The following is a 25257-nucleotide window of genomic DNA, read 5'->3' as shown; positions in this document are numbered from 1 at the left end:
TCAAAGAAACACCTCGAGAAGGAGACTTGCTGAAGCAAAGCCACGGGAGTCTCTCAGGTTTCCCTGGCCCCTCGCCCCTGTCCTGCCTGGCTGATTCAGCATTGTTAGCCAAAAGGGCTCGTTTCCCCCTGGAGCTTACCTAATTACTCCAAGGAGGCACGGAGACAGGAAGACGAGTACCACACCCTTTATTGATCGGTCAGCTGAGCGGGTGCTCTGATCGGCTAGTGCCAGAAGAGAGACACACCTTATATGGCCAGATGGGCCTACCTTTATACCCAGTAACAAACAACTTAGCCTACGTTCGTTTACGTCATTTGGTTGACCTGTAGAACCTGTATATGTATCTGTTAGGGGATAATTGGGTACGCAGGATACATATATCATTTTGTGGGGGACACAAGATACATACAGCTGTTGAGGATACATTTGTCATTCTGAAGGGCTCAGCTGTTGAGGATACATTTATTACAATAAGGGGGAGACAGGATACATCTATTGACCCTTTGTACTAAATACTTTGGAGACTTACATGGGAACACAGCTGCATACTTTTGGGGAGCCAACATATACTTGGGGAGCCTAACAAAACTGATAAGCGAAATAGCTGACTTAGGTAGATACACGGCCTTCAATCTAATGAGTTCTGTAAGCTTTCCAACACAGTTTGGACAAGCATAACATAACTTTGGTTTACTCAGGCCTAATACGGAAAGGCTTCATTAGCACTATGATTTTCCAGCAACTCCCCCCTTTGAGAATACTCACCAAACCTTTTGGCTGAGTTTTCTCACACTTTGAGGCCAAAAAGCAATTAAGCTCTAGGGAGCTGGGGTTAATGAGGGGGTATTTAGTTCCACACTCATCCTTCCCAAGGACCCAGCAGGGTTTGGTATGTGGGAGCCCACACCCACCCTAACCGGTCCAAAATGCTTGGAAGGAGCACTGTAAATGTTCACACTTCCATTTAGAAAGTGTCCAAGTATGTCTCCATGACCACAGATCAGATGGTACTTCTGATGTGTCTGTAAGGGCAGTGGGCCAAGTCTGGTGCTCAAGATCACTCTGAATGGCCATCAGCTGGTCATTCAGGAAATCCTGAATTTCTAAACATACTAGATCCCACTGCAATGCCTTCCCAGCCTCAGTGATATTCAGCACCATCTCTGTCAGTAACTTCTGGGTCATAGAACTAAGGGTGGAAATGACATGTAACTCACCAGCTCCAGCCTGTACTTGGGATAGCTGAGCTTTAAAAATAAGGCTAGTGGCCTTTTCTAGTTGGCCCAATTTTTTATCATATTCTCAGCTTTAAAAAAATATTTCAAATGACTGCTATACTATTGGCCCCAGCCCACAAGGATCAGGTCCATTCCCCCTTTTTCCAGAGGAAATAACCCAGGCTCTTTGTTGTGCTAATCTAATGGCAGTCCCTTGTGAGCAATCTGGGTATGTAAAAGTGATCTGAAAACTGGATAAAGGCAATGTCATTTAAAATCCAATTAGGGAGGGCAATACATACTGAAGGATTTATCCAAAACACAGGGCGCAGCCTGTAGAATAAACCCCAAAATACAATTAATACCACATTCCCAAGCAGGGGTCTCACAAATTTTTCCTGCCAGTGTAGAATTTTTGTTTCTTCACCAGGATCAGTTCTCAATGTCCTTTTTAGTCAGGAATTCCTGGACTTTGGCAATGTCAGTGGAGTGAGTGTTCCTTCTCCTTTCCCGAAACAATTGTAGTTTAGCATTCTCCAGGGGAGAGATTATCAGCACATCACCCTGTAATGGTTTTTGATTCTTCTAGAAAAGTTCAAAGGCACAGTAGGTCTGTCAGCGGACAAGGGAGAGGTTCCTAGCACGTCACCTTGTCGTTTTTCCCTGCTGTCCAGAAGGCACAGTGGAGCTAGAAGAAGGAATAGGCTAATCATCAGTAGGAGAGTTCTCCTGATGTGGACGGGTCTTTTTGCAGTGAGAATCATGGGTCCAAGCAGTCAGTCTTTGGCACTTTACAGCGGTGTTGGTAATCAGCAGGACTCAATAAGGGCCTTTCCAGCGTGGAGCCAAAGCAGTCTTTCGCTGGTGGACCTATACATTGATCCGGTCTCCAGGTTCCATGGAGTCGCAGGGCTGCTAGGGTCTTCGGGTAGTGCGTCTTTACCTGTGTAAAAAGGAAACCTAACACATTGCATTAGTGTCTTTGCAGATTGTACAGCTGGTTGGGTATATTCAAGCCTCCCTTTTCTGGTTGTTAGCCAAGTTTTAACTGTGAACAGTGTCCTTGAAGGAAGTCAGTGCATCTTTTTTTTTTTTTTTTTTTTTTTTGGACTGAGCTTGCTAATTAAAGTTTTTCTCAGTTAACTCGTTCTTTTTCCTTTTCCTCTTTCTGGCTTCTTTTTTAACCTACAAAGGAAACTTTTACTTTTTACTTATACACCTTTTGTTAACAATGAACACATACACATTGCTGTAATACAGTACATTAGTCTTAGTATTTAATGTATGCCACATATACCCTTTCACGAAAATAACCTTATTACAGAGCTTTGGAACAACAAGCCAGGACAAGCACACCCACTTTGATGAGTTCATTCAATACAACCTCTAGTCCAATAGCTTCCCACCATCCCCAGCCCTCTGGCTAGAAGTTTGAGGTAGCCAGAAGGATGCCATGCACAATATGGGGAGTGGGTTAACTTTTCATGTCCGTGCTTCCAAAGACTGTTAGTATGCAAATTTTAACAACAATTTTCAATTAAAAGATTTGGCCAATGTAGTTTCTTTCTCTTACTTAAGAAAATATATTAGACTTTAATAGATCACATTTTTCTGATGTATCCAAACACTTTGTATTCTAAGTTGAACAAAACAAGTATCTGCATTTCAATCCAACACTTCCGCTTGATTTCAAATCAGACCATCCCATGAAAATATTAAACACAACAATTCTGGCCACGAGACAAACACCACAAGACAGAACATAGAACATAAAACATAATTTTTACTCTGCCAGTAAATCATGGTATGTTGTATGCTGTTTAGCTGGCATTAGTTTTCTTTGATTATCTGAAAGACAAAAACAAAGGTCTACCCCTTCTGGGCAGTCAATCATTGCTTAAAATATACAAATACCCTTGTTGATTTCAGGCAAAACAGGGGAATTACCCCATATTTTCTTATATGTGTTTCATAGACAGCCCAGATTTCAATGGCCGCTACCTTATCAGTTAGATAATTTGCATTAATACAGATGCTTTCTGGTTTGCTATTTACTTTTAACTCCTGCTTTTAAACACTGAAAAAAAATCACCACTTATAGTGCCTTAGAGCCTAATAAATTTTCATTTACATAGCACTGTATACATTCTTCAGCTAATTTAACAAAATTGTTTATAGCCAAATGATTGCAATCTAATAATTTCTTTGGCTGAATTTATTTACAAACATTTTAAAGATACCAAAAACTTTTCTTTTTAGCATTTTTACAAAGTTCAACTGCTGTTCCCTCCAGCAACTACAGAGTTAACTCCTCACTCTCCTTTAAATCACTTGCTCTTCCCTTAAATCACTTGCTTATCTCCCTTAAATCACCATTCCAAATATCCTCCTGAGTATTTGAAATCCCCATGCTTATGCTTATACTTACTCCTTCCTTCCACTACACCTTCAAAAGTTTCCAACCTGTTTTCCAAGCTCTCTGTCTGTTGCCTGCCCGCCTGGGCCCGATCCCTTTTTTTCTTCTCTCTCTCTCTCTCTCTCTCTCTCTCTCTCTCTCTCTCTCTGAACCGTCCCTTTCATGGGCTTCTGCCCCCACCCTTCTGGTCTTTTCCCTAAAACATTTTATTCACAAGACTACCCGAGTCCTCCCGTGTGAGGCTCGCCACCTGGGCAAAACACATGGCCCACTGGCGTTTAACTATTTAATTTCCTCTTGTAGCAAACACACTGCTGTTACAGCGTATGCTGAGCACAACTGGTTAAATTTTAACAAGTCCCTGAAGGACTGGTACTTGCTTAGCCAGGGCTTCCTTTTGTAACTGGAAGTCCTGTCTCAAGGCCTGCAACTTGGCCTGGCGCAGGTTTGAGTTGCTGCCTGGTTCATGATCTATGCTCTTAATTGCTCAATTCTAGTTATCAAATACACATTTTTTTTCCTTTTCTCCAACTACTCTATTGCCCAGTCCTGCTACGACTGGGGGTAGATCCTTTCACCTGCCACCCTTCCTGGTCAACCAGGGTGGAGAGAGGAATGCTAAACCCTTCTCCAGTTCTCAGACTTACTGCAGCTGAGAGTGGGCACACCTTTAATTATGCAATCCTTAACATATAACACCAACAGTACCAAACAGAACAAACATAAAATAACAAGGGTAAAACAAATAGATGGTGTAAATTCTGCAGGGCTCCCCCATTTTCTATTGCTCACCAAACTGTGACAAATTTCTGTTACCAATTTATCCCTCATGTCAGGTGATCAGACTGACACTGCAGGACGTTGTGGGAGGATAGAGAAAACACACCATATAACCAAATTTTAAAGCTTCATTACAAATAATAAAACAACAATGGAGAGTGTTGGGAACGCTTCCACATCACTCATAAAAAAATATGAATGCCCCATACTTACACATATCCAGACTGGCCACGTCTGTATATAACATTCAGAAAAGGGGAATAGGTGGACGGGAGATTATCCTGTATACAGCTTGTTCAGAATTTCCAACATGCTTCCGCTCTTTGGAAGGCTGTTCTTTTACACCCTGGAATCTCCTGCGGTGTCTCTTTCAGAGATTCCAGTCCAGGTCAGCTACCTGTGGCTTCTCCAGTGTCACCAAGCCACACCAACACCGGCATCCGTCACAAAGTCAGACTGTTGGATCTCACCGAACAGTTAAGCTTTGCAAATGTAATCTCAGTTCTGTAACTTGTACTGCCTTTGGTTTGCCTGTCTCTATTTTTCCACAGCCAGCTGGGGCTGAAAGCAGTTTTTCTTTATACTTAGCATAGTCTGCATTGATTTTGACCTTGTACATAGAGCAGCTTTCCCTTTATCTCTGGGACAAGCTGAATTTCAAATTAACCCGTTCCTAGACAAATTACTCCTACTATGTCAGAGGCTTTTCTTTGGTGATTAAAAGCTCCTCTGAGATATAATCTTATTTAGATTGAAGATACCTTCTAATGGGCATTGTTTAGATGGATCTTCACGCGTGTGAAGATTCCAATTCTCTAAATACCTGCAGGTTTTAGGACCATAATGTACGTACATATAATATGCTGGGGTACCCTTAGGGGGTGAGGTGGAATGTTTAAACTGTCCCTTACCCATTTTCTACTTACACACGCAGAGAGGGTGCCCTGTCCGCGCTAGCGGCTCGTAAACTAAGGATCTCTCCCTACAGGGCACTCATACAGGAGAGACTAACGATGAAGACCACGACTCTCCTACACCTCCCTTCAGCAAAGAGCGTCGGCTAGTCTCTGGGAGACGGTGCCGCTTACTCTGATTGCGTCCAGTGAGATGATCAGACTGTCAGTAGCCCACACAGAAACGAAAGGGGGGGAGAGAAGATGGGTTCACACACTCCTAGACCCGGTTATCACAGTTTCGGCTTCCAGTACATCAATATAACGAAAAACAAAAGTACCCCTACCAGGAATAAAAACAACAGCGTAGTAGTCACATTCCCATAGTCGTTCGGCACGGCCCCCGAACTAGTGGAGTTAACAGAATTATTCATTAGCCGTGGCTGTACCTAGGTATCTTAACCAAAAACCTGTTAGGAGCCTAAGGTCCAACCCGCACTTCGGGGGCATTAATCCTCAAAACCCAGGAGGTAACGCACTTACCACGCCCGGAGTGGCCGCGTCCGGCAGGTGGACTCCCCTCTTCTGGTACCGTCTTGTCTCCGTGTCGGTTGGAGTTCTCTATAGAGGGGGCGCAGCCGTCCCGGTCGATTGCGGCGACTCGGAGCTCGAGCAAACCAACAGCCCGAGGTGGCCACTCTCCAGAGTCGTCCTCGACCGCCGGTCAGCGCCCCCTACAGGGAGAGAAGTCCCATCTGGGTCGCCATTTGTTAGCCAAAAGGGCTCGTTTCCCCCTGGAGCTTACCTAATTACTCCAAGGAGGCACGGAGACAGGAAGACGAGTACCACACCCTTTATTGATTGGTCAGCTGAGCGGGTGCTCTGATCGGCTAGTGCCAGAAGAGAGGCACACCTTACATGGCCAGATGGGCATACCTTTATACCCAGTAACAAACAACTTAGCCTACGTTCGTTTACGTCATTTGGTTGACCTGTAGAACCTGTATATGTATCTGTTAGGGGATAATTGGGTACGCAGGATACATATATCATTTTGTGGGGGACACAAGATACATACAGCTGTTGAGGATACATTTGTCATTCTGAAGGGCACAGCTGTTGAGGATACATTTATTACGATAAGGGGGAGACAGGATACATCTATTGACCCTTTGTACTAAATACTTTGGAGACTTACATGGGAACACAGCTGCATACTTTTGGGGAGCCAACATATACTTGGGGAGCCAAACAAAACTGATAAGCAAAATAGCTGACTTAGGTAGATACACGGCCTTCAGTCTAATGAGTTCTGTAAGCTTTCCAACACAGTTTGGACAAGCATAACATAACTTTGGTTTACTCAGGCCTAATACGGAAAGGCTTCATTAGCACTATGATTTTCCAACAGCATCTCTCTGTGAGGTCACCACCTCCCCACCACCTTTGACCAATAGCCTGAGGTCCTGCAAAAGGCCTTTGTGATGTCACTGCCACACCCCTCCCTTGCTGTGCTAATGTCCTGCCCCTGGCCAGGCACTTTGGAGGTTTGAGCTACTTCCAGTGGATCACCCAACTCAAGGAGTGTTCATTCTAGGAAGCAAGCCGGCTGAACAGTAAAACATCAGAAGCTGCTCCCAATGCGCCACTCAGTTTTTCAGAAATTAGTCAACTTGATGGCCAGAAGAGATCATTAGAGCATCTAATCTGACCCCCTGCATATCACAGGCCTCCTGTATGACACAATAGCTTCTTTTGGGGCAAACAGATTCCAGAATTCTCCGGTTCTCCATATGAACCCAACAACCAGCGCACACAGGTCCAGAAGTGGGCAATCTCTCCTATGGTCACTAGATGGCGATGCAGCCTGGCACTTTCCCATTCATGCGATGATCCGACCTTTTGGTTAACCAATCTGGCCCTGGTCCCAATTCGATGGGATAAAGGGGGTTCCGCTCTCCTTGGGAGCGATCGTTTGATGCAGGGGATCTTCTGCTGGTGTTATTCCTTGTGGAAAAGTACAAATTGCAAAACTGATGGGAGGGGCCTTCTGAGGTGGTAGGGAGGGGTCACGCTGTTACCTGCAATGTACACAGGCCCCGCAGCAGGGACGCACCTCGGACTGTGCATAGAAACAGGTTAAAAGTGCATCACAACAGTGAAGCCGTTGTCAAGATGCTATTCTGTGCAGAGGACTGTAAGACAGCCCCTGTTCCTAATCTGAGGCCTGAATTGATTTCAATGGGAATTAGGAACTGAAATCCCTTTAAAAAATCTGGCCCTAAGTGTTTTGCTCAAGGTCGCAAAGGAAGTCTGCAGTGAAGGCAGAACTTAAACTCAGACCCCTCAAGTCTTAGTCGAGTGCGATAACCTCTGGACCATCCTTCCTTTCTGTGCTATTGGGCTTGCAATTTCATATGCAAGTTCCTTTCGTATTCTTGGATGAAGATTATCTGGACCCCCTGATTTAGTCCCATTAAGCTGCTTGAGTTTGATTTCTACATTGGATGTGGTAATTTCTACTTACAATCATAGAAGATTAGGGTTGGAAGAGTCCTCAGGAGGTATCTAGTCCAACCCCCTGCTCAGGTAGGACCAACCCCAACTAAATCATCCCAGCCAGGGCTTTGTCAAGCTGGGCCTTAAAAACCTCTAAGGATATAGATTCCACCACCTCCCTAGGTAACCGATTCCAGGGCTTCACCATCCACCTAGTGAAATAGTTTTTCCTAATGTCAGAGAAAAACTCAGTTCTCTCTTTTTCTTTTGGGTGCAGCAAAATCAAATACTTTATTATTTCTCCAGTAATTACAATGGAGGGAGAGAGTGCCATAGGACACAGGGTTTCCCCAGTCCCGGACAGGTCTCTCAACTGGTAAACAGTTACAGCAAGCCTTTATACTTTTGTTACAGACAATAACTAGCAATAATACAGACAATAAAGAGCAACAACTTCATTTTGTTTATCATAGAATCATAGAATCTCAGGGTTGGAAGGGACCTCAGGAGGTCATCTAGTCCAACCCCCTGCTCAAAGCAGGACCAAACCCAACTAAATCATCCCAGCCAGGGCTTTGTCAAGCCTGACCTTAAAAACCTCTAAGGAAGGAGATTCCACTACCTCCCTAGGTTACCCATTCCAGTTCTTCACCACCCTACTAATGAAAAAGTTTTTCCTAATATCCAGCCTAAACCTCCCCCTCTGCAACTTGAGACCATTACTCCTTGTTCTGTCATCTGCTACCACTGAGAACAGTCTAGATCCATCCTCTTTGGAACCCTCTTTCAGGTAGTTGAAAGCAGCTATCAAATCCCCCCTCATTCTTCTCTTCTGCAGACTAAACAATCCCAGTTCCCTCAGCCTCTCCTCATAAGTCATGTGCTCCAGCCCCCTAATCATTTTTGTTGCCCTCCGCTGGACTCTCTCCAATTTATCCACATCCTTCTTGTAGTGTGGGGCCCAAAACTGGACACAGTACTCCAAATGAGGCCTCACCAGTGCTGAATAGACGGGAATGATCACATCCCTCGATCTGCTGGAAATGCCCCTACTTATACAACCCAAAATGCCATTAGCCTTCTTGGCAACAAGGGCACACTGTTGACTCATATTCACCTTTTCGTCCACCGTAACCCCTAGGTCCTTTTCTGCAGAACTGCTGCCCAGCCATTCGGTCCCTAGTCTGTAGCAGTGCATGGGATTCTTCCGTCCTAAGTGCAGGACTCTGCACTTGTCCTTGTTGAACCTCATCATATTTCTTTTGGCCCAATCCTCTAATTTGTCTAGGTCCCTCTGTATCCTAGCCCTACCCTCCAGCGTATCAACCACTCCTCCCAGTTTAGTGTCATCTGCAAACTTGCTAAGGGTGCAGTCCACACCATCCTCCAGATCGTTAATGAAGATATTGAATAAAACCGGCCCCAGCACCGACCCTTGGGGCACTCCACTTGATACCGGCTGCCAACTAGACTCACTACCCGTTGAGCCCGACCATCTAGCCAGTTTTCTATCCACCTTACCGTCCATTCATCCAGCCCAGACTTCTTTAACTTGCTGGCAAGAATACTGTGGGAGACTGTATCAAAAGCTTTGCTAAAGTCCAGAAATAGTACATCCACTGCTTTCCCCTCATCCACAGAGCCGGTTATCTCGCCATAGAAGGCAATTAGGTTAGTCAGGCATGACGTGCCCTTGGTGAATCCATGCTGACTGTTCCTGATCACTTTCCCCTCCTTTAAGTGTTCAGGATTGATTCCTTGAGGACCTGTTCCATGATTTTTCCAGGGACTGAGGTGAGACTGACTGGCCTGTAGTTCCCTGGATCTTCCTTCTTCCCTTTTTTAAAGATGGGCACTACATTAGTTTTTTTCCAGTCATCCGGGACCTCCCCCGATCGCCATGATTTTTCAAAGATAATGGCCAATGGCTCTGCAATCTCATCGGCCAACTGCTTTAGCACCCTCGGATGCAGCGCATCCGGCCCCATGGACTTGTGCTCGTCCAGCTTTCCTAAATAGCCCCGAACTACTTCTTTCTCCACAGAGAGCTGGTCACCTCCTCCCCATACCGTGCTGCAGAGTGCAGCTGTCTGGGAGCTGACCTTGTCTGTGAAGACAGAGGCAAAAAAAGCAAGGGGTACACTAGCTTTCTCCACATCCTCTGTCACTAGGTTCCCTCCCTCATTCAGCAAGGGGCCCACTCTTTCCTTGACTTTCTTCCTGTTGCTAACATACCTAAAGAAACCCTTCTTGTTACTCCTAACATCTCCGGCTAGCTGCAACTCCAAGTGTGATTTGGCCTTCCTAATTTCACTCCTGCATGCCTGAGCAATAGTTTTATACTCCTCCCTGGTTATTTGTCCAATCTTCCACTTCTTGTAAGCTGTTCTTTTGTGTTTAAGACGAGCAAGGATTTCACTGTTAAGCCAAGCTGGTCGCCTGCCATATTTACTTTTCTTCCTACACATCGGGATGGTTTGTTCCTGCAACCTCAATAAGGTTTCTTTGAAATACAGCCAGCTTTCCTCGACTCCTTTCCCCGTCATGTTATTCTCCCAGGGGACCTTGCCCATCAGTTCCCTGAGGGAGTCGAAGTCTGCTTTTCTGAAGTCCAGGGTCTCTGTTCTACTGCTTTTCCTTTTTACTTGTGTCAGGATCCTGAACTCGACCATCTCATGGTCACTGCCTCCCAGGTTCCCATCCACTATTGCTTCCTCTACTATTTCTTCCCTGTTTGTGAGCAGCAGGTCAAGAAGAGCTTTTCCCCTAGTTGGTTCCTCCAGCACTTGCACCAGGAAATTGTCCCCTACACTTTCCAGAAACTTCCTAGATTGTCTGTGCACTGCTGTATTGCTCTCCCAGCAGATATCGGGGTGATTAAAGTCACCCATGAGAACGAGGGCCTGTGATCTAGCAACTTCTGTTAGTTGGTGGAAGAAAGCCTCGTCCACCTCATCCCTCTGGTCCGGTGGTCTGTAGCAGACTCCCACCACGACATTACCCTTGTAGTTCATATTTCTAAATTTAATCCAGAGACACTCAGGTTTTTCTGCAGTTTCATACTGGAGCCATACATAAGCCATTCTGCTATCTTGTTTTCTCACTCCTAGAAGACACCAGGCTGCAAATTTGGTTATCAGTTACAAGGTCATAATAACTTTTTACACAGTTCTTTCCCTTTGCTTCACACTATCCTTGCTTCTAGAAGTCTCACGTCATTAGGGTTACACCTGGGCTAACTCTTGCTAACTGACTGACATGCATTAAGATCCCCTTCAAATCCTTATTAATTCTATCCCTGTTTCCACACTAATATGCAACCTAAACCTCCCCCACTGCAACTTGAGACCATTGCTCCTTGTTCTGTCATCTGCTACCACTGAGAACAGTCTAGATCCATCCTCTTTGGAACCCCCTTTCAGGTAGTTGAAAGCAGCTATCAAATCCCCCCTCATTCTTCTCTTCTGCAGACTAAACAATCGCAGTTCCCTCAGCCTCTCCTCATAAGTCATGTGCTCCAGCCCCCTAATCATTTTTGTTGCCCTCCGCTGGACTCTTTCCAATTTGTTCACGTCCCTCGATCTGCTGGCAATGCCCCTGCTTATACAGCCCAAAATGCCATTAGCCTTGGCAACAAGGTTCACACTGTTGACTCATATCCAGCTTCTTGTCCACTGTAACCCCTAGGTGCTTTTCTGCAGAACTGCTGTCTAGCCATTCGGTCCCTAGTCTGTATCAATGCATGGCATTATTCTGTCCTAAGTGCAGGACTCTGCACTTGTCCTTGTTGAAGCTCATCAGATTTCTTTTGGCCCAATCCTCCAATTTATCTAGGTCACTCTGTATCCTACCCCTACCCTCCAGTGTATATTCAACTCCTCCTAGTTTAGTGTCATCTTCAAACTTGCTGAGGGTGCAATCCACGCCATCCTCCAGATCATTAATGAAGATATTGAACAAAACCGGCCCCAGGACCGACCCTTGGGGCACTCCGCTTAATACCAGCTGCCAACTAGACATGGAGCCATTGATCACCACGGGTTGAGCCCAACAATCTAGCCAGCTTTCTAGCCACCTTATAGTCCATTCATCCAGCCCATACTTCTTTAACTTGCTGGCAAGAATACTGTGGGAGACTGTATCAAAAGCTTTGCTAAAGTAAAGAAATAACATGTCCACTGCTTTCCACTCATCCACAGATCTTGTCCTCCACCTGGTTCTCATAGTCACATGCTTCCACGGGCCACTTTCCTCACCCAGCAGCCTCCCCTCAGAGTTTTCCAGTCCGGCTTGTATCTGCGAGTCTTCACTTTTCCCTTCAGCCTCCTCTCTCCTTCCCCCCAGCCATCTGCTCAAATCCCCTTCAAACCTCAACCAGAGTTTCCACCTGCATCTCCAAACCTTGGATCTTCCATCAGCCTTATCAGGTGGCACTTCATACAAATGAAGCTCTTTTCAGGTACCTGTTCCAGGATAAGGTACATTCCACAGCTTCCACATCCAATCAGCTTCATTGTCGCTTCCCTTCCTGGGGTCTCTATCACTGCTGCCTCTGTAGCTGTCACAGCCTCCCACCTAAATGCCTGTCAAGGAGAAAAAGGGAAAACACACACACAAAACAAAACCAGAACACCACATACTCCCTTCCCCACACTCCCCTGACAAACTCCCACTCAAACTCCCCTGTGCCCACCTATGTTTGTGACTCCTGGACTCCTGTCCTGCTGGCTGACTCCTCGTCTGCCTTTATAGGCCCCATAATCAGGGTTCTGCTGTGATCAAAGGCTCGGCTATTCTCAGAGTACACTGCCCACTACCAGTCCCTGCAAACTAACACACACACACACACACACACACACACACACACACACACACACACACACACACACACACACACACACCACTCTCCTGGTGTTGGGAGGGGAACAGGAGACAGGACAAACGAAGCAAGAGACGACGAGAAAGGAGGGAGGGAGGGAGGGATGGACGAAGGAAAAGGTGAAACAAAAAGGACAAACCCTAATGTCGCCTGGGGTTACTTCAGGTTGAAGTTGCAGGAGTTGTCAGAGGCATGTATCCCGAGAAAGGGAAAACGGCTTGTAGGTAGCAGTTTTAGACAGAGCTGGATGAGCAAGCGTCTTAGAGGGGTCATTAAGAAAAAACTGAAAGCGTACCAGGAGTGGAAAATGGGAGGGATCAGCAAAGAAACCTACCTTATTGAGGTCAGGGGATGTAGGGAAGCAGTGAGAAAGGCAAAGTGACGGGTGGAGATGGACCTAGCGAAGGGGATTAAAACCAATAGCAAAAGTTGTTTTAGCCATATATATAGGAAGAAAACTAAGAAAGAAGAAGTGGGACCGCTTAAAGCTTTAAACGGAGTGGAGATTAGGGATAATCTTGGAATGGCACAATATCTGAACGAATATTTTGCCTCGGTCTTTAATGAGGCTAATGAAGGGCTAAGGAATAGTGATAGAGGGACTGATGGGAATGAAGATATGGGGGTAGACATTACGGTATCTGAGGTAGAAGCCAAATTTGAACAGCTTAACGGAAGTAAATCGGGGGGCCCGGATAATCTTCATCCTAGAATATTAAGGGAATTGGCGAGTGATATTGCTAGCCCGTTAGCGATGATTTTTAATAAATCCCTAAATTCGGGGATTGTACCGTTTGACTGGAGATTAGCTAATGTAGTTCCTATATTCAAGAAGGGGGAAAAGAGTGACCCGGGTAACTACAGGCCAGTTAGTTTAACATCTGTAGTATGCAAAATCATGGAAAAAATTTTAAAAGAGAGAGTGGTTATGGAGCATGAGGCCAATGGCAACTGGGATAGATTACAGCATGGATTTACAAAAGGTAGATCGTGCCAAACCAACCTGATCTCCTTCTTTGAGAAAGTAACAGATTTTTTAGACAAGGGAAATGCGGTGGATCTAATATATCTGGATTTCAGTAAGGCGTTTGGTACGGTACCGCAGGAGGAATTACTGGTTAAATTGGAAAAGATGGGGATCGAAATGAAAATCCAGAGGTGGATAAGGAGCTGGTTAAAGGGGAGACTGCAGAGGGTAGTACTGAAGGGGGAACTGTCGGGTTGGAGGGGGGTTAACGGTGGAGTTCCTCAAGGTTCGGTTTTGGGTCCGATTTTATTCAATCTATTTATTGCTGACCTGGGAACCAAGAGTAGGAGTGGGCTGATAAAGTTTGCGGATGACACCAAGTTGGGAGGTATTGCCAACTCCGAAAAGGATCGGGATATCCTCCAGGGAGATTTGGATGACCTTGTAAATGGAGTATTAGTAACAGGATGAAATTCAATAGTGAGAAGTGTAAGGTTATGCATTTAGGGATGACTAATAAGAATTTTAGTTATAAGCTAGGGACACACCAGTTGGAAGTAACGGAGGAGGAGAAGGACCAAGGAGTCTTGGTTGATCGTAGGATGATTATGAGTAGGCAATGTGATGTGGCCGTTAAAAAAGCTAATGCGGTCTTGGGATGCATTAGGCGAGGTATTTCTAGTAGAGATAAGGAGGTGCTAGTCCCGTTATATAAGGTGTTGGTGAGACCTCATTTGGAGTATTGTGTGCAGTTTTGGTCTCCCATGTTTAAGAAGGATGAATTCAAACTGGAACGGGTACAAATAAGGGCCACTAGAATGATCCGAGGAATGGAAAGCCTGTCGTATGAAAGGAGACTTGAGGAGCTCGGTTTGTTTTCCTTAACCAAAAGAAGGATAAGAGGAGATATGATTGCACTCTTTAAATATATCAGAGGGATAAATACCAGGGAAGGAGAGGAATTATTTCAGCTCAGTGCTAATGTGGACACGAGGACAAACGGATATAAATTGTCAGTCAGGAAATTTAGGCTTGAAATTAGACAAAGGTTTCTAACCATCAGGGGAGTGCAATACTGGAACAGCCTACCGAGGGAAATAGTGGGGGCGAAGGACCTCCATGACTTTAAGATTAAGCTAGATAAGTTTATGGAGGAGATGGTATGATAGGATAACGGGCTTAGTCAATAGGTCAATTAAGTGCCACACTGGTAAATAGTACAATGGGTCAATGATATGATATTCTTAACCTATTTTCAGAGGGTATGGCTGGAGAGTCTTGCCCGCATGCTCGGGGTTCAGCTGACCGCCATATTTGGGGTCGGGAAGGAATTTTCCTCCAGGGTAGATTGGCAGTGGCCCTGGAGGTTTTTCGCCTTCCTCCGAAGCATGGGGCAGGGGTCGCTTGCTAAAGGAGTGGGTGGATCGGCTTATGTGGCCTGCATCTTGCAGGAGGTCAGACTAGATCATAATGGTCCCTTCTGATCTTGAATTCTATGATTCTATGATTAATGTCCCCAGTGATTCAAAGGGACAAAATCTCAGGTGCGGAATAAAATTCTGCCTCCTTAAGCTCGTGTTTTCCTTGCCTAGAATTCAACTCTCACCAGATGGATCAGACTGAACAGGTTTCAAACCTCGAGGAGGCTCTTACCTTCTAAACAGGGACATCTGTTTTCTAGTAAAATCACTAAAAGGAAGGAAAAAACTCGAAAGAGGTTCCTCCTGGCGCTCCCGTACGTGAACCTGAATACTCTCTTAGTCCTCAAAGAAACACCTCGAGAAGGAGACTTGCTGAAGCAAAGCCACGGGAGTCTCTGAGGTTTCCCTGGCCCCTCGCCCCTGTCCTGCCTGGCTGATGTCAGCATCTCTCTGTGAGGTCACCACCTCCCCACCACCTTTGACCAATAGCCTGAGGTCCTGCAAAATGACTTTGTGATGTCACTGCCACACCCCTCCCTTGCTGAGCTAATGTCCTGTCCCTGGCCAGGCACTTTGGAGGTTTGTGCTACTTCCTGTGGATCACCCCACTCAAGGAGTGTTCATTCTAGGAAGCAAGCCGGCTAGACAGTAAAACATCAGACGCTGCTCCCAATGCGCCACTCCGTTTTTCAGAAATTAGTCAACTTGAGGCCAGAAGAGATCATTAGAGCATCTAATCTGACCACCTGCAAATCACAGGCCTCCTGTATGACACAATAGCTTCTTTTGGGGAAAACACATTCCAGAATTCTCCGGTTCTCCATATGAACCCAACAACCAGCGCACACAGGTCCAGAAGTGGGCAATCTCTCCTATGGTCACTAGATGGCGATGCAGCCAGGCTCTTTCCCATTCATGCGATGATCCAACCTTTTGGTTAACCAATCTGGCCCTGGTCCCAATTCGATGGGATAAAGGGGGTTCCGCTCTCCTTGTGAGCGATCGTTTGATGCAGGGGATCTTCTGCTGGTGTTATTCCTTGTGGAAAAGTACAAATTGCAAAAGTGATGGGAGGGGCCTTCTGAGGTGGTAGGGAGGGGTCACGCTGTTACCTGCAATGTACACAGGCCCCGCAGCAGGGACGCACCTCGGAATGTGCATAGAAACAGGTTAAAAGTGCATCACAACAGTGAAGCCGTTGTCATATGCTATTCTGTGCAGAGGACTGTAAGACAGCCCCTGTTCCTGATCTGAGGCCTGAATTGATTTCAATGGGAATTAGGAACTGAAATCCCTTTAAAAAATCTGGCCCTAAGTGTTTTGCTCAAGGTCGCAAAGGAAGTCTGCAGTGAAGGCAGAATTTAAACTCAGACCCCTCAAGTCTTAGTTGAGTGCGATAACCTCTGGACCATCCTTCCTTTCCGTGCTATTGGGCTTGCAATTTCATATGCAAGTTCCTTTAATATTCTTGGATGAAGATTATCTGGGCCCCCTGATTTAGTCCCATTAAGCTGCTTGAGTTTGACTTCTACATTGGATGTGGTAATTTCTACTTACAATCATAGAAGATTAGGGTTGGAAGAGTCCTCAGGAGGTATCTAGTCCAACCCCCTGCTCAGATAGGACCATCCCCAACTAAATCATCCCAGCCAGGGCTTTGTCAAGCTGCGCCTTAAAAACCTCTAAGGATGGAGATTCCACCACCTCCCTAGGTAACCCATTCCAGCGCTTCACCATCCTCCTAGTGAAACAGTTTTTCCTAATATCCAACCTAAACCTCCCCCACTGCAACTTGAGACCATTGCTCCTTGTTCTGTCATCTGCTACCACTGAGAACAGTCTCGATCCATCCTCTTTGGAACCCCCTTTCAGGTAGTTGAAAGCAGCTATTAAATCCCCCCTTATTCTTCTCTTCTGCAGACTAAACAATCCCAGTTCCCTCAGCCTCTCCTCATAAGTCATGTGCTCCAGCCCCCTAATCATTTTTGTTGCCCTCCGCTGGACTCTTTCCAATTTTTTCACGTCCCTCGATCTGCTGGCAATGCCCCTGCTTATACTGCCCAAAATGCCATTAGCCTTGGCAACGAGGTTCACACTGTTGACTCATATCCAGCTTCTTGTCCACTGTAACCCCTAGGTGCTTTTCTGCAGAACTACTGTCTAGCCATTCGGTCCCTAGTCTCTATCAATGCATGGCATTATTCTGTCCTAAGTGCAGGACTCTGCACTTGTCCTTGTTGAAGCTCATCAGATTTCTTTTGGCCCAATCCTCCAATTTGTCTAGGTCACTCTGTAGCCTACCCCTACCCTCCAGTGTATCTACCACTCCTCCTAGTTTAGTGTCATCTTCAAACTTGCTGAGGATGCAATCCACGCCATCCTCCAGATCATTAATGAAGAGATTGAACAAAACCGGCCCCAGGACAGACCCCTGGGGCACTCCGCTTAATACCAGCTGCCAACTAGACATGGAGCCATTGATAACCACGGGTTGAGCCCGACAATCTAGCCAGCTTTCTAGCCACCTTATAGTCCATTCATCCAGCCCATTCTTCTTTAACTTGCTGGCAAGAATACTGTGGGAGACTGTATCAAAAGCTTTGCTAAAGTCAAGGAATAACATGTCCACTGCTTTCCCCTCATCCACAGATCTTGTCCTCCACCTGGTTCTCATAGTCACATGCTTCCACGGGCCACTTTCCTCACCCAGCAGCCTCCCCTCAGAGTTCTCCAGTCCGGATTGTATCTGCGAGTCTTCACTTTTCCCTTCAGCCTCCTCTCTCCTTCCCCCCAGCCATCTGCTCAAATCCCCTTCAAACCTCAACCAGAGTTTCCACCTGCATCTCCGAACCTTGGACCTTCCATCAGCATTATCAGGTGGCACTTCATACAAATGAAGCTCTTTTCAGGTACCTGTTCCAGGATAAGGTACATTCCACAGCTTCCACATCCAATCAGCTTCATTGTCGCTTCCCTTCCTGGGGTCTCTACCACTGCTGCCTCGGTAGCTGTCACAGCCTCCCACCTAAATGCCTGTCAAGGAAAAAAAGGGAAAACACACACACAAAACAAAACCAGAACACCACATACTCCCTTCCCCACACTCCCCTGACAAACTCCCACTCAAACTCCCCTGTGCCCACCTATGTTTGTGACTCCTGGACTCCTGTCCTGCTGGCTGACTCCTCGTCTGCCTTTATAGGCCCCATAATCAGGGCTCTGCTGTGATCAAAGGCTCGGCTATTCTCAGAGCACACTGCCCCCTACCAGTCCCTGCAAACTAACACACACACACACACACACACACACACACACACACACACACACACACACACACACACCACTCTCCTGGTGTTGGGAGGGGAACAGGAGAAAGGACAAACGAAGCAAGAGACGAGGAGAAAGGAGAGACGGAGGGAGGGAGGGACGAAGGAAAAGGTGAAACAAAAAGGACAAACCCTAATGTCCCCAGTGATTCTAAGGGACAAAATCTCAAGTGCGGAATAAAATTCTGCCTCTTTAAGCTCGTGTTTTCCTTGCCTAGAATTCAACTGTCACCAGATGGATCAGACTGAACAGGTTTCAAACCTCGAGGAGGCTCTTACCTTCTAAACAGGGACATCTGTTTTCTAGTAAAATCACTAAAAGGAAGGAGAAAACTCGAAAGAGGTTCCTCCTGGCGCTCCCGTACGTGAACCCGAATACTCTCTTAGTCCTCAAAGAGAGACCTGGAGAAGGAGACTTGCTGAAGCAAAGCCACGGGAGTCTCTGAGGTTTCCCTGGCCCCTCGCTGCTGTCCTGCCTGGCTGATGTCAGCATCTCTCTGTGAGGTCACCACCTCCCCACCACCTTTGACCAATAGCCTGAGGTCCTGCAAAATGCCTTTGTGATGTCACTGCCACACCCCTCCCTTGCTGTGCTAATGTCCTGCCCCTGGCCAGGCACTTTGGAGGTTTGTGCTACTTCCTGTGGATCACCCCACTCAAGGAGTGTTCATTCTAGGAAGCAAGCCGGCTAGACAGGAAAACATCAGACGCTGCTCCCAATGCACCACTCAGCTTTTCAGAAATTAGTCAACTTGATGGCCAGAAGAGATCATTAGAGCATCTAATCTGGCGCCCTGCATATCACAGGCCTCCTGTATGACACAATAGCTTCTTTTAGGGCAAACACATTCCAGAATTCTCCGGTTCTCCATATGAACCCAACAACCAGCGCACACAGGTCCAGAACTGGGCAATCTCTCCTATGGTCACTAGATGGTGATGCAGCCTGGCACTTTCCCATTCATGCGATGATCCGACGTTTTGGTTAACCAATCTGGCCCTGGTCCCAATTCGATGGGATAAAGGTGGTTCCGCTCTCCTTGTGAGCGATCGTTTGATGCAGGGGATCTTCTGCTGGTGTTATTCCTTGTGGAAAAGTACAAATTGCAAAAGTGATGGGAGGGGCCTTCTGAGGTGGTAGGGAGGGGTCACGCTGTTACCTGCAATGTACACAGGCCCCGCAGCAGGGACGCACCTCGGAATGTGCATAGAAACAGGTTAAAAGTGCATCACAACAGTGAAGCCGTTGTCAAGATGCTATTCTTTGCAGAGGACTGTAAGACAGCCCCTGTTCCTGATCTGAGGCCTGAATTGGTTTCAATGGGAATTAGGAACTGAAATCCCTTTAAAAAATCTGGCCCCAAGTGATTTGCTCAAGGTCGCAAAGGAAGTCTGCAGTGAAGGCAGAACTTAAACTCAGACCCCTCAAGTCTTAGTCGAGTGCGATAACCTCTGGACCATCCTTCCTTTCTCCTGTGTCTGTCTAATGACGTGCTTCTGTCTCTCTAACCCCAGACATAACCATGTCTCTCTCTATCTAGCCCCATTGAAAAATAATCCGTCTCTCTAGTGTCTACCTGTCTACCTACTTTTACATAACTAAGCCAGGAGCTAGGCTATTTATAAGAAGTAAATAAAAACTACAAACTAGGAATGAACTCTGATTACGTTCAAGAACCAGCATTCTTGTTGAAATCAGTAAGATTATGTTCACACTGGGTCACTGTATATTAACTGAGGAGATATGAATGAAGAGCAAAGTTAAGCAGCGGGAGCTCTATTAAAACTATGGGTGAAACCCTCATGCCTGCTCTGGCTTCTTGCACAGCCTAAAACTGGAGTTCTGCAGTGGGGAAGCATAATAATAATAATTCTCTGCTACATTAAAGAGCCCTTTAATGCCCAATATGTTCTCTCCATTAAGGCACTTCAACACTTCAATGAAGTTATCTTTCAATCTTCTTTTGATAAGTTAAACAGGTTGAGCTCTTTCAATAGCTCACTAGAAGGCATTTTTCTCCAGCCCTCAGAACATTTGGTGGCTCTTTGCTGCCCCAGCTCCAATTTCACAACATCTTTTTCAAATGAGGACACCAAAACTGGAGGCTGTATTCCATTATCAGGCTCACTGATGCCGTGTTACCTCCTGTGATGTTATTGACATAAACTGTAACTGTATAGATCACCGTTGCGACCACTATTCTAGATTTGCAGCCAATATTGCATAAAGGTCGTCGTGTAAGGGGTCTATGGAGAGGTTATGATTGGCTGATTAGAATTATGCTATCTGTTTATGTGTATCATTTTTGTCGTTGATGTTATGAATATTGGCTTTATACTGTCTGTATTTCAAACTTGTGTTATGCTTCCAGGGAACACCCCAGACAAATTGGTGTCAGTTCTGCCTAGCCTGCTTGATGGCCCACTAAGGAGTCTGCTCAGTGTCCCATTTGCAGTTTCGCCCACTTCAGCCACCTGTAGGGTTTGAAGCAGCAGAACAATGTCTGCTACCAAGCACTGAGCAACGCAGCGAGTGGTGGCGCTACGAATCGTGGGGTACATGTCCAGTGAGCTGTACTGCTTGCCACAGCCAGATACAGCACCAGTGTAGCTGCAGGGGAGTGATGGTACAGGCAGGGCTGGCTTTAGGATGTGCGGGGCCCAATTCGAACAGTTTTGACGGGGTCCTAGCAGGGATGACTAAAAAGTTTTGCAATTTGTACTTTTCCACAAGGAATAACACCAGCAGAAGATCCCCTGCATCAAACGATCGCTCACAAAGAGAGCGGAACCCCCTTTATCCCATCGAATTGGGACCAGGGCCAGATTGGTTAACCAAAAGGTCGGATCATCGCATGAATGGGAAAGTGCCAGGCTGCATCGCCATCTAGTGACCATAGGAGAGATTGCCCACTTCTGGACCTGTGTGCGCTGGTTGTTGGGTTCATATGGAGAACCGGAGAATTCTGGAATGTGTTTGCCCCAAAAGAAGCTATTGTGTCATACAGGAGGCCTGTGATATGCAGGGGCTCAGATTAGATGCTCTAATGATCTCTTCTGGCCATCAAGTTGACTAATTTCTGAAAAACTGAGTGCCGCATTGGGAGCAGCGTCTGATGTTTTACTGTCTAGCTGGCTTGCTTCCTAGAATGAACACTCTTTGAGTGGGGTGATCCACAGGAAGTAGCACAAACCTCCAAAGTGCCTGGCCAGGGGCAGGACATTAGCACAGCAAGGCAGAGGTGTGGCAGTGACATCACAAAGGCCTTTTGCAGGACCTCAGGCTGTTGGTCAATGGTGGTGGGGAGGTGGTGACCTCACAGAGAGATGCTGACATCAGCCAGGCAGGACAGCAGCGAGGGGCCAGGGAAACCTCAGAGACTCCCGTGGCTTTGCTTTAGCAAGTCTCCTTCTCGAGGTGTTGCTTTGAGGACTAAGAGAGTATTCGGGTTCACGTACGGGAGCGCCAGGAGGAACCTCTTTCGAGTTTTCTCCTTCCTTTTAGTGATTTTACTAGAAAACAGATGTCCCTGTTTAGAAGGTAAGAGCCTCCTCGAGGTTTGAAACCTTTTCAGTCTGATCCATCTGGTGACAGTTGAATACTAGGCAAGGAAAACACGAGCTTAAGGAGGCAGAATTTTATTCCGCACCTGAGATTTTGTCCCTTAGAATCACTGGGGACATTAGGGTTTGTCCTTTTTGTTTCACCTTTTCCTCGTCCCTCCCTGCCTCCCTCCCTCCTTTCTCGTCGTCTCTTGCTTCGTTTGTCCTTTCTCCTGTTCCCCTCCCAAAACCAGGAGAGTGGTATGTGTGTGTGTGTGTGTGTGTGTGTGTGTTTTAGTTTGCAGGGACTGGTAGGGGGCAGTGTGCTCTGAGAATAGCCGAGCCTTTGATCACAGCAGAGCCCTGATTATGGGGCTTATAAAGGCAGAAGAGGAGTCAGCCAGCAGGGCAGGAGTCCAGGAGTCACAAACATAGGTGGGCACAGGGGAGTTGGAGTGGGAGTTTGTCAGGGGAGTGTGGGGAAGGGAGTATGTGGTGTTCTGGTTTTGTTTTGTGTGTGTGTTTTCCCTTTTTCTCCTTGACAGGCATTTAGGTGGGAGGCTGTGACAGCTACCGAGGCAGCAGTGGTAGAGACCCCAGGAAGGGAAGCGACAATGAAGCTGATTGGATGTGGAAGCTGTGGAATGTACCTTATCCTGGAACAGGTACCTGAAAAGAGCTTCATTTGTATGAAGTGCCATCTGATAAGGCTGATGGAAGGTCCAAGGTTCGGAGATGCAGGTGGTTGAGGTTTGAAGGGGATTTGAGCAGATGGCTGGGGGGAAGGAGAGAGGAGGCTGAAGGGAAAAGTGAAGACTCGCAGATACAAGCCAGACTGAAGATCTCTTAGGGGAGGCTGCTGGGTGAGGAAAGTGGCCCGTGGAAGCATGTGACTATGAGAACCAGGTGGAGGACAAGATCTGTGGATGAGGGGAAAGCAGTGGACATGTTATTCCTTGACTTTAGCAAAGCTTTTGATACAGTCTCCCACAGTATTCTTGCCAGCAAGTTAAAGAAGCATGGGCTGGATGAATGGACTATAAGGTGGCTAGAAAGCCGGCTAGATTGTCGGGCTCAACACGTGGTGAACAATGGCTCCATGTCTAGTTGGCAGCTGGTATCAAGCGGAGTGCCCCAGGGGTCGGTCCTGGGGCCGGTTTTGTTCAATATCTTCATTAATGATCTGGAGGATGGCGTGGATTGCACCCTCAGCAAGTTTGAAGATGACACTAAACTAGGAGGAGTGGTATATACACTGGAGGGTAGGGGTAGGATACAGAGTGACCTAGACAAATTGGAGGATTGGGCCAAAAGAAATCTGATGAGCTTCAACAAGGACAAGTGCAGAGTCCTGCACTTAGGACAGAATAATGCCATGCATTGATAGAGACTAGGGACCGAATGGCTAGACAGCAGTTCTGCAGAAAAGCACCTAGGGGTTACAGTGGACAAGAAGCTGGATATGAGTCAACAGTGTGAACCTTGTTGCCAAGGCTAATGGCATTTTGGGCTGTATAAGCAGGGGCATTGCCAGCAGATCGAGGGACGTGAAAAAATTGGAAAGAGTCCAGCGGAGGGCAACAAAAATGATTAGGGGGCTGGAGCACATGACTTATGAGGAGAGGCTGAGGGAACTGCGATTGTTTAGTCTGCAGGAGAGAAGAATGAGGGGCCCCTGCTCTGCTCAGTGGGGTTTTTTGCTGCGGTACGGTGCTGTGTTCCTTCGCAAAGGGCAGGTGTTTGCTCCTTTCCTCAGTAAGGCCTAGGTGAAAACAAGATGAAAAATTCCAGCTCTTTTTCTTGGATATTGTTTCTCTTCTTCTTGCACATTCAGGGTTAGAGCTGAGAACTTTCACTGATCCTGAAGTTGCATAAAATGTGTTTTGTCTTAATACAGTTTAATTTCATTCCTTTCAATTCTCTGATCATCACAGCCCTGAGTGGTAAAAGTGGGGTTTTCACAAAGATAACCATGGCAATAAAATGGAGACTGAACCAACGCATGAGTAAGAGCTTCACTGTTTAACAGCTTCTAGAGGTGCGGACTCACCCCCACAGCACTTCCTGCTGGTGACTTCTGGGAATCAGCTCGTTCCAGCTCCGGAGCGCCCTTTGCAGGCCGGTGATCCGCCTGGCCCCTGGCCCCCGTGCCCCTCCCTGGACCCGGTGCCCCTTTAGCTGAGGTGCTGCCCCCTGGCAGTAACCCCTTTCTCTCAGGGTCTACCCTGCCCAGGGAACCCCCCACCCCCTATCCCCACTGCACCTCAGTAGACGGCTACTGCCAGTCATCGTCTCACCCCCGTGCCCTGGGGCAGACTGCAGTATCAGCCATTCAGCACTGGCAAGGAGGGTTTGGACCTGCTGCCTTGGCCTACCCCTGGGCTGCCCTCTGCAACCCCCAGGACCTCTTGGCCTTCTGCTAAGCCCTGCTCCAATCAGGTTACCTGTCTCTAGCTCCCTGCAGCCAGGCCCATCTCCCGCTACAAACAGAGAGAGACTGATCCTTCTGGCTTCCCTGGCCTTCTTAGAAGACCCTGTTGCTCAGTTTGGGGCGTGGCCCCAGCTGCAGCCACTTCCTCCCATCCGCCAGGGTTTTACCTTGCCCAGCCCCAGCCCTCTGCAGGGCTTTTCCAACCCCTTCCAGGCTGGAGCGGGGGGTCACCCCGTTACACAGCACAGAGATAAAAGATTTACTTTCTACTACAAAAAAAAAAGGAAATGAACAAACAAAAACCCTTCATTTAACCTTACTTACGTTTGCTTTCATCAATAAAATCATTAGGAAATACAAAGTCAAGGTTTCTAAACAGGATGGAAAGGTGACAAAGTGAAGCATTCTCAGGTTTGCAAATGTCCAAAGTTGTGTTGCCCTGGCACCCTCAATTCAGTCCTCTTGTGCATTTACAGGATGATGCAGACTTTTATGACATGATCCCATAGTATTTTTTTTCCCACGGGACCCCTTCCTCATTCAGTGCACAGGGTTTTCTGCTCTGGGGCTGTGTATTGAAAGAGTCTGTTGCCTGTAGGGTCCCTGCCTCATTTCTTGCAGAGTTAACGTTGCACAGGCAATGCTCATTCCAGTATTTCCTAACTTGAGAGTGCTTCACTTTGCAGCCTTTTAGTCCTCTGTGCATTTCCTAATGTTTATAGCTTGCTTTACTGAGCAGAACAGTCTTTATGACAAAGGGTTGGGGTTTTTTTTTGGTAATGTCTCCATTATTTATCCGGTCAGTGTCAATAGTGTGCGCTTTACAAGACAGAGAAAGTAAGGACACGCACTGATACAAAGCCCCTCTGATCTAAGGAAGAC

The 25257-nt window shown here is 46.7% G+C and overlaps 1 protein-coding gene across 1 annotated transcript in view; it reads left to right on the top strand.

Moving 5' to 3' along the window:
- Positions 1 to 19922, top strand: part of LOC123372263 (zinc finger MYM-type protein 1-like) — a 40241-nt gene extending 20319 nt beyond the window's left edge. The window contains exon 3 of the mRNA XM_045020268.1: positions 19917 to 19922. Coding sequence (XP_044876203.1) covers positions 19917 to 19922 — 6 coding nt within the window. The remainder of the gene's footprint in view (positions 1 to 19916) is intronic.
- Positions 19923 to 25257: the final 5335 nt, after the last annotated feature.

This window comes from Mauremys mutica, chromosome 6 (assembly GCF_020497125.1).
Source record: "Mauremys mutica isolate MM-2020 ecotype Southern chromosome 6, ASM2049712v1, whole genome shotgun sequence".
In the NCBI taxonomy this organism is placed as follows: domain Eukaryota; kingdom Metazoa; phylum Chordata; order Testudines; family Geoemydidae; genus Mauremys; species Mauremys mutica.
This window is presented reverse-complemented; position numbering and strand designations above follow the sequence as displayed.